The sequence below is a fragment of the Myodes glareolus genome, chromosome 22 (genome assembly GCF_982192425.1).
Source record: "Myodes glareolus chromosome 22, mMyoGla1.1, whole genome shotgun sequence".
NCBI classification, from domain to species: Eukaryota; Metazoa; Chordata; class Mammalia; order Rodentia; family Cricetidae; genus Myodes; species Myodes glareolus.
In genome coordinates this window covers 14650180-14660310 of record NC_142047.1, presented here as the reverse complement: position 1 = coordinate 14660310, position 10131 = coordinate 14650180, and the positions used below count along the sequence as shown (strand labels likewise).

Genomic DNA, 10131 nt, shown 5'->3' with positions numbered 1-10131 from the left:
TGCCGAACAGCTCTGGGAATCTGTGTTCATGTCTATTCAGGGCTGGGCAAGGCATGGCTCTGAACAGCCTCTCCGAATGTGGAGCCACTTCTATGTCAGTGTGGTGCCTTAGCAGCCTTTGGGGCCTAGGGTAGTGCCACGCCCACAGTGCAGCCAAGGGGCTACAGAGCACCTGCCCTGCGCCAGGCTGTCCTGGTTGCTTTTTCTGCCAACTTGACACAAGCTAGAGTTATTTGGGAAGAACTTCACTTGAGAAAATAACTCTATCGGACGGGCCTGATGATTGATGTGGAAGGGCCCAGCCAGGCACGGGCAGTGCCACCCCCGGGCAGACGTCCTGGGTTATATAAGAAAACAGGATGAGCTAGCTGTGGAAAGCAAGCCAGTGAGCAGGACTCTCTGTGGTCTCGGTTTCAGGTCCCGCCTCCAGGTTCCAGGACTGGCTCTCCCTGCCCGTGGACTGTAACCTGTACGCCAAATAAACACCTTCCTCCCCGAGTTGCTTTTCATCATGGGGCTGACAATAGTAACAGAAACCTAACTAACGCACAGGCTTTGCTCCGCGCACCCAGAAGCACGGAGTGTGACAGGGACAGGAGGCAGCAGAGAGAACAGTCCAGGGACACTCAGGAGACGGCTGTGCAGTGTCTCTGTTTTCCTTCTCTCTGACAGGGTCTGAGCTTGCCATGGTGGGATCACTCAAGGATAACAGAGGCTCAAACCTCTCAGTCTCTAAAGCAGGAACCCAAGTTGCCCCGGACAAGCCAGGGACTAACACCGCCCGCCTCCGCAGAAGATACTTACCTGAAGTGGTAGGTGCCTTCTCGCTGCCCAAAGCCACTGCCAGGCACGACACAGATGCCAGTCTCCTCCAGGAGCTTCATGCAGTAAAACATGTCTGGGGCCATCTTATGGGCCTGCGGGGGGAGGACAGAGCTTGAGGTTCATGTCTGACTCTACACTAGACCCATGCACATTAAAACCAAAAACAGAGACAGAGCTGGTTTTGGTTCACACTTATAATCCTAGTACTTGAGAATCTTCAACAAGAATGACTTCAGCACCAGCCTGAGCTACATAGTGGGATCCCACTTGGGCAATCAAGACCCCTTGGGGTGGTGATCAAAGCCAGACAGAACCAGAATGCAGAACGCCAGGCCCTCTTTTCTGTGCCTGAACTCTTCCCTCCCCCGTTCCTGCCTGCAAAATACGGCAGGATATCAGGTCACGGTCGGAAAGATGGTTCTGGGGCCCAGACATCTGAAGGCCCTCCCGATCCTCATTCAAGGGTTCCAGTATTTCCTGCCCCCATCCCAGTAACTGCCAAACAGACACCGACGGCAGATACCTGTGTGCCAAGTCATAAAAATGATCTGAAAACAAGGTCTTGGGGTCTAAACCCAGTGGGGGCCTTCAGGGGATGAGCGCCGAGCTTCCGCTGACAGTGCTAATGATGCAGGGCTAGTGATGGCTGAGCCAGTCAACCTGACTGGATTGGGAAAACCTAGGGCATCAGGGAAGCAACACTTTCAAGCCTGTGGCCAACAGTATTTCCAGAGGAGCTAACACCAGGACTTGCCTGACTGTGAACAACTTGCCCATGGGCTAGGATATAAGAAGCAAGACAAGCACACAGACAAAGACAGACAGACAGATAGACAGACAAACACACACACACACACACACTGGCTTCTCCTTCCTCTGCTCCCTGATCCCCGCCCAGATGTGAACAGGCGGCCTGTGCTTCTGCCCCAGCCTCACGTGACTCTTGTCTTCTCCACCACAGAGAGCCATATCATAAACCAGGAGCCCAAATCAATCCATTCTCCCTGACGCTGTACCTTGTCAGCTGTTTGGTCACAGCAATGAAGACAGCCACAAACACAGCAGGTTACAGAACAATCCCCGAGAGTCCTGAATCCCGACACTGGGTGTCTGATTCTGTGTATCTAGGAATTCCCCATGTCTAACAAGGTAGCCTGGTATTTCAGGGATGCATGAGGATGCTCTTTTCAGGCATAATATCACTGCTTCTCCCTCTCACGATCACACCCCACTAGAGTCCTGCCCTTCAGAGCCGGCATGTCTTCTTGTTTCCATGTGGATGAGTGTTTTACCTGAATGTATGACTGTGTACTGTGTACATACCCGATATTCTTGGACATCAGAAGAGGGTGCTGGCTCCCTTAAAACAGGAGTTATGGATGGCTGTGGGTTAAGCACCATGTGGGTGCTTGAAGTCAGACCCAGACCTTCTATAAGCAGCAGGTGTCTTAGCAGCTGAGCCACCCCTCCATCCATGGAGCAGTACTGCGGAGGTCCACGCTGGACTCTCACGTGGGGTTGGCCTCTTGCTTGCCCGACTACCACCACGCTCTGCTGCTGCTGGGACTCTAAGAAGCTGCCACACGGTAAACTGTATCTATCCAAGAGGCTCACAGAGTTCAGAACCCCTAAGGCCAGCAGCGCTGCTCACCAAAGCAAACGCCAACCATGACCCAGACAGCTCAAGTGAAGCCAGGAAGACAGCCAGCCCTCCACTGACCTGAGCCGCCTCCACAGCCTTGGCAGGAATGAGAATCCGGGGAAAAGCATACATAGCTCCTTGCAAGGGGTTGCACTGAATCCCTGGGACTTGGTTAAACAGATCTTCTGTCAGCTTCGCTTTCTTGGCCAGATTACCAAGAACGAATTCTTTTTCCTGACAATGGACATAAAGCACAAGTATCAATAACCCTAGGTAAGGTCAACACATAGGTAATAGAACACAGTGACAGAAAATGAACTGTGTGTGCACAGCACTGTAAATAGGGCAAGGGGAAGGGAGTGGATATGGACAGATAGATAGACAGGGCTTTCTGCAGGGATCTTTCTTTCTTTCTGTTTTTTTTGTTTGTTTGTTTTGGTTTTTTGTTTGTTTGTTGTTTGTTTATTTTTGAGACAGGGTTTCTCTGTAGCTTTGGAGCCTGTCCTGGAACTACCTCTTGTAGACCAAGCTGGCCTCGAACTCACAGAGATATGCCTGTCTCTGCCTCCTGAGTGCTGGGATTAAAGGCATGCCCCACCACTGCTCGGCTGGGATTTTTTTCTTTTCTTTTCTTTTCTTTTCTTTTCTTTTTTTTTTTTAAAGCTTTATTTATTTATTATGTATACAGTGTTCTGTCTGCATGTACGCCTGCCGGTCAGAAGAGGGCGCCAGATCTCATTACAGATGGTTGTAGTTTCTGGGAATTGAACTCAGGACCTCTGGAAGAGCAGCCAGTGCTCTTAACTGTTGAGCCACCTCTCCAGTCCCCAGGCATTTTTTTTTCATTCATCAATCTTAATAAACCTGACCCTGGAAGGAATATCCTAGAAACACATCTATGAGAGTCATGGGTCCTCCTGGGGACCAGCCCAGCCCCATCATGTCATCCAGGGACTACCCCTTTGCATTCTGTCAGTGTGGTGGACACAGATCCAGAGAGAACCGAGTCAGCAGAGCTGAAAAAGCATCCACGGCCAGAATAGAATCAATCGGACTTTCTGCAAGTACTACTGTGCAAAAGCTAGGTCCTGAAGATGAGCAGATGAACAAAAGGTGGCACAGCCGTGCAATGACATACAACCCAGTCAATCCCAAAGAGACTTCCGCTCTTCTGAGACACCGCGCAACAATCTGAATTTCTTTCCATAATGAAGTTAACTGTTTGTTTAGACAGGGTCTCACTGTGGCTCTGGCTGTCCTGGAACTCACCATGTAGACTAGGCTGGCCTCAAACTCACAGAGATCCTTCTGCTTCTGTCTCCTAAGTGCTGGGATTAAAGGCATTCACTACAGTAGGCTAGAACCATATATTTAAAAAGAGCAAAGGTTTAGTTATTATTTTACTATAAAGAAGAGGAGAAAGGGCGAAGGGGGAAGAGAGATGCGTGGTAGTGTATGCCTGGAATCCTAGCCTTTGGGAGGTTGATACAGTAGGATCGTGAACTCAAAAACAGGGCTATTAAACCCTGGTCCGAAAAATCAAACAAGTAAATCTCACCCTTATAGCCTCTGCAGAAAGAAAGAAAGAGAGAGAGAGAGAGAGAGAGAGAGAGAGAGAGATACATTTATACATCCTGGGAACTGACTTTTAGATTGTACAATCTGAAATGGTTTTATTGTTGCTTTTTAAACTGATACTCTGTGCCTATCGACTTCCCCTTCTTTTCGGGTTAGTAACAAAAATGTCTGCCAGACATGGGGCTCTCCTGGGATCCTCCCCACTTACAATGCACACAGGTGAGAAAGAAGAGAACATTCTTCCCACTTCCAAACACACTCTGTTGCACTTTTGGACTTAACTCATGAGAGTGGTTCGGCCACCAAGAGACATCATGGGTGACCCTTGAGGGATGGGTGCGGACGGACACCACAGACATACCATCAAATGTATGGCTGCCCGGAGAGCCGTGACCCTGGCAACAGCAGTGACGCAGCTGGGTCACGCGGACTCACCCTGATGAACTGCTCGAAGGACTCCTCGCCGGGGACAGGGGGATTCACGACAATGTCCATGGCGGCTTGTCCAGACACTGGTGGGCAGAGGCGAACCGATAGGAGCTTCACCAGCTGGCCTTTGATCTCAGGGTGCAAATTAATCACCTCCATGTAGCCTCCTCGGTAGCCGCACCTGCAGAATTGGCGAGGGGGAGCACCAGTTACAGGAAGGCCATGCAAATGCAGCTTGGACGGCAGATTCTGTACCGCCACACCCTGAGTACCAGGCAGGCAGCTGTGGCTGAGCTCTTGCCAGGGGTAGATGAACAGGTAATGGACGAGGACACTTTCCTACAAAGAAAAGCAAGTGCTTGCCTTCCTTTCTTCCCTTCCTGTTCCCGGGGAGCCGGAGGAGACAGAGACTACAGACAGTCACCCTAAAGATGGAGACTGTGTGCTGAGGAAGCAGACTCACAAGCCACGGTCCTCGAATGACCTCAAGGAGCACAGTCTTGTTTTCCCGGATTCTTTGAAGCATTATGTCAAAAATAGACAGATTTTCACGCTTTTGGAGCCTCTATATTTTAGGGCCATTTTGTTATAGCTGCTTACTCTGAAAACTAATCCATATACTAGTCTATATCTAGCTAAGTCAAGAACAATCTCAGGAAACGGTTCCTTTGACCGTGGCAAAATATTTCTTCAGTCTTCATATGCCATTCCCTCTGCCTAGGACGTACTTTCCCCAAATGTCTCCCTTCCTCCAACTCCAGTTCCAGCTTCCGGCATTTCCACCTCCTCTGTGACCTCAGCATTCCACCTGCCACGTGACCTTCCTCTTTGCTCTTTACTCCTCAATAACATATTAGCCATGTATGTTACGTGTATGTTACAGTGCTACAAACTCGGGGTGCTCAGTAAATCCTAGTCAAATAAACAAAGATGGGCCCCAGACTGGGCCTTTGGCCTTACAATCCTGTGCTAAGGCAGCCTTGGACACGGAGCTTGGTACCTGTCCACCCAGGGCCCCTCTTCACGGGCCCTCAGACTTCAGTCAGGGTCAGAGCAGTAGATTCCAGGCTCAGAGCTGCTGTGGGAAACTTTTCATTTCTATCCCTAACCCAGAGTCTGGTCTGAACACGGCTGCAGGTCACTTGAGCCCTTGCCCAAGGACGGCTCTTACACCACTAGATCTGCCAGGGGGGTGCGGCCTGTCCATCTCCTGACTCTCAGAGCTGCAGCACAGGATAGGGGCTGCCTTCCAACCCGTGGGCCACGGGGTCAAGCAGAGGAGCAGGCAGAAAGGAGGGAGCAGGGCTGGGACAGCAGGCCCGCCAGCGCCGGCAGAGGAGGGGAGGCCGACATACTCGCCCATGTAGCCCTTGGAGGTGGAGTAGAAGGACGCGAGCTCCACGTTGCTGGAGTACTCGTGCCCCATCTGGTAAAGCACTTTCTTAAAGGAGTGGAACCGACAGTCGGCAGAGTACACGTTGTCCTGATATACCTGCAGGGGGAACATGGCAGGGCAGTGAGCTCTCCTGGAAGGCCTGGACAAACGCAGGTTGTGGCTGAGAGTAGCCAAGAGTCCACACCCAAGAGAGGTGCACAGGCGCGGTGAGAACCTGTGGGTCAGAGGTAGGCCACAAAGTCCAGCCTTCAACAAACCAACCAGCCCAGCTTCCAAGGCTATTTCCACAGATAAGCCAGAATATACCTGAAGGAACCTTCCAGAACAAGCAAGGGAAAAGCCTCGGGCTGGTTGCTTCCGTTTACGAGCTTAGGAGCTTCCCTGACATTCCTTCCGCTTCCCATACCCAATCTCCAGCCTGCCTGTCTGGCACACCAGGTCGGTGACGGCACCAGGGACTCCCATCCTCCCACACAGAGTCTTCTAAAGCATTGTTCACTCGTCTAGAGACGCAAAGTGCCAGCCGTCTTCTCTGTTTTAGGGGTACACTCGCCAGGTGTCCTTTATGCCACTTACCGGGTTTGGAACCATTTGTCTTCGCCTCTGCTCTCTCTGCCAGAGCAGGGTTCACGCGCCTCGTTCTTCCCTGGGTCTAGATCTAGCGCTCATGACCTACAAGTACCACCCTGCCTGGTCCATAGCCAGGGGGAAAATCAGGCGAGCTTCCACCTTCAACGGCGGAGGCCCTGCCCTCCTCTCAGACCAGTGGGGTGGTTAGTATATTGTCAAAATCCCAAGGTCTCTCTGTTGCCTTTTAGAAATTAAAGCTTTTAGGTCCATGGTTAATTACGACTATTTAAACGAGGAAATATTGCAGAGTGCTTAGGGAGGAAAGAAAATGGTATCTAGAAACTTCAGCTAACCAGAAAACATACAGCAACGAAGATAAACCGACAATGGAACATGGTGGGTCCTCGGTTTCCTTCTTCCCGAGCGGACAAAGAATGGGCGAGCCAAGGAGTCATGACTGGGGTTCAAGAAATTACAGTTACAGACCCGAGATGCTCACAGGCTCGCCGGCGGTTGGAGAGTAACCGAGACAGGAGATGAGAACTACAGAGAGAGCCCAGAACTGCACACTAGGAGTGGCATCGGCCATTTCTGCCACAGGGCAGCTACAGCCTGCTCTTAGGTAGGAGCCCACGGAGTTCCCTCCGGCAAGGTCCTCCCTGGCTTTCCAGGTGGATGTTGGGGAAGAGCAGGGCAGACATCCTGCACCTTGCTAGGGTCTGGCCAATCTGCATATTACAACCCCAGGCAACAGTGATTGCTTTAATAATCGTGGCTCAAGTTAAATCAATCAGGCGTAAACTTACTGGAACCACAAGGATCAAAGCTGCTTTCTAGGCTGGAAAGATAATCAGTCTGTGTGTGGGGCTGACACACAGAGATGAAAGAAGGATTCGGAAGACATAATTGGAGTCCAGGGTCTAGCCTGTGACCTGTGACCCCATCATCATCATCATCATCATCATCATTATCATCATTCTCCAAGTTGAAAGCTACTTTAAAGCTGACAACTTTAAAGCTCTCAGCACTGGGAGACTGAAGCACCAGGGTTGCTGTGAGTTTAAAGCCAGCCTGGGCTACACAGTGAGTTCTAGGGTAGCCTGAGTTACATAGCAGAGTCTCAGTCTCCCTCTCCCTATCTCCATATACATGGAGAACGTGTACGTGTGTGTGTGTGTGTGTGTGTGTGTGTGTGCGCGCGCGCGTGTGTGAACACTATAGCTAGAGTCCAAATCAACAGAGAGATAATTCGTGTCCCAAATTCATAGGTTAAGAATGTACATCCTCATCTTTGCTTGCCCAGAATCATTCTGCCTAGAAAGTTCTCTCTGGCTACTGAATAATCAGAGCTGGCTCCCTCCCCTAGAAGAGCAGGCTTGCCCCCTCCCTCTCTGAGCTTGCCCACCAACTCTGGGACTGCTCTTACCTCATCAGCCAGTAGGAAAAGCTTCTCTTCCCAGGCAAAGTGAATCACATCTTCTATGCACTTTCTGCTTTGTACCTGGCCTACAAAATCCCCAAAAAAACCAAAATGTAGGTTGTATTGCTACTGGAGTTGTCCCCAAGTAATACTCCCACCCAAATCACTCGGGTGTCCTGAGTTCCCTGGAGAGCCCAGGAGACCGCCCTCCTAGCTGCTCTGCCGAGCAGGGAAACCAAGCCCCAGTCATGCCTACAGGCTCCACTCCTGCCTAATTTAATGAAGTCGGGCACGGGCAAGGAAAAGTATTTCACACCTAACTTTTTCGTTAGTCTGGGGTGTGCACATGTGTGCACACGTGTTTGTCTTTTCTGGAGGACAGAAAGGCACAAACATGTCACGGTGAGCAGGGAAATAAAACGAAGGAGTTAACTTCATCGGCTCCCCCCCACCCCCCCCACTCCTCTACTACGCACCAGCAGCAAGCAATGCAGAAAACTGCATTGGTTGATATGGTAACTGAGCCAGAGTTACTGAAGAAGAACTGTGGGTGTCTTCCCAGAAAGGCAGGTGCACACGCCCACAAGGAAGCGACAGGCTCATCCCAGCTCATCTACCCTCAGAGCCGGCAAGTGTTCAAAGCAGTACTTGCAGAATACCAAATGAATGAGCCAGGCCGGTGTTCCCTGCCAACGGCTACTGCAGGGAACTGGCCCCATTAGGGACCCTGAGAGAGCACACTGCAGTTCTCCTTGGCCTCCTTCAGGACGTGCCTCAACACCAGCAGGGAAGACATCCACCACGCGTGTCAGAGAATGGCTGCGAACGGCAGGATGGCTAAGTCAGCAGCCTAGAGGCACACCACAGAAGCAGAGGGCAAAGGGGAAAGGGAGGAAGTGGAGCTTTTCCCTGTAGTTTCTCCTCGTTTTGAGTGGGTCACTAGGGATTTCCGGTGTGCTCAATCAGGCTTGCTGATTTCTTTACTGTATGTACAGCACATGTATGTCATGTGATGCATACATGCACAAATATAAACATATATACATGTATTATTCCTGCATGTATAGACATCCTAAAGCAGAAAAGCATGTAGACTGTTACCTTTTGGCTAAAAAGAAAAAAAAATCTATATATTTATCTAGGGAATGATATGAGAATATCTATAAAAACAGAAATGTATCTTAAAATGATTCAGCCAGGATTTCTACCTTCCACTACTTAAGCAATGAGCCAGTTTCTTTAGTAAGGGACTGACTTATTTTTGGCCAACGAGTGCCAACCAGGCTTCATAGCAGGGAGCTCAGGGCTCTGGGACTCCAGGAGAGTGCCAGGCCCTGGTTTCTGTATGGAACCAGCACTGCTCTCGCAGACAGGGGCTGACCTCTTCGTGGGCAGAGCCTGCCGACAAACCCTTTGTGGGTCTTGTGATCTCCTAACCTCATCCTACTGGAATGCAAGCAGAGATGTGAGCATCAGAATGTGCAAACACACGTCCACAGAATGCTAAGGGGTCCACAAAGAGAAACAGAAGGACCACAGCCTTAAGAGGGGCTCAGTCTGGTGGCGGAAATGAGATTGAAGGGATGCAAAGGTTCCACTGATATACACAGTGCACACTTGAAGGTAAAAGACAGGCTTATGTTTACCCTGGGCCTGGAATCCAGCCATCACTAGGGCACAGCCATGAAGACACTGAAGAGACAAACATGAAAAGTTATGGAGAATAAGATACGTGGCTTTAGAGGGGTCATTCTATGCCCAGCTGGGGGGGGAGACATAAGACGCAACTTTGCTACGGGTCTAAAAAACTACTTTGCTGCTGATCCCTAAGAGCAGCACACCAGCAGATGGGGCTAAGCAATTCCCTACAAACGGATAGGAACACCTGTGACTTTACCTCCTCCCTCCTGCAGCATACCACACCTGTCTTGTGAAGACAGTGCAGCAGGAGATACAAGTCCTGGCCTAGATACACACCTCTAATCCAAGCACTGTATGCTGAAACAGGAGACATACAAGTTCGAGGCCAGCCCAAGAAGGACTTCTGAGTGAATAAATGAAAGATATGTCTTATCAAAGTCCTAGTGATTTGACTGGTTCAGAGATGGGCCAGGAAGTACCTACCCTAGGACTCTCAGTGAAATCACAGGAAAAGATGGACTCTAAGGTTGCATCTGATGAGCAAGGGATGGAGTTGCTGAAGGCCCCCAAGGACAGATTCTAAGAAGGAATCTAACTCAGAGGACAGCAGAGCTGAGATATGAACTGAGG

General features: G+C 50.3%; 1 protein-coding gene across 4 annotated transcripts in view; it reads right to left on the bottom strand.

Annotated features, from left to right (window-relative positions):
* Nucleotides 1-10131, bottom strand: part of Gpt2 (glutamic--pyruvic transaminase 2) — a 33587-nt gene that overhangs the window by 3703 nt on the left and 19753 nt on the right. For all 4 annotated transcript variants that reach the window (XM_085682042.2, XM_048434649.3, XM_048434650.3 and 1 more), the window contains 5 exons: nucleotides 7867-7946; nucleotides 5830-5966; nucleotides 4481-4655; nucleotides 2546-2701; nucleotides 805-917 (listed from right to left, as the gene is read on the bottom strand). In XM_085682042.2, the coding sequence (XP_085538168.2) occupies nucleotides 805-917; nucleotides 2546-2701; nucleotides 4481-4655; nucleotides 5830-5966; nucleotides 7867-7946 (661 nt within the window). The remainder of the gene's footprint in view (nucleotides 1-804; nucleotides 918-2545; nucleotides 2702-4480; nucleotides 4656-5829; nucleotides 5967-7866; nucleotides 7947-10131) is intronic.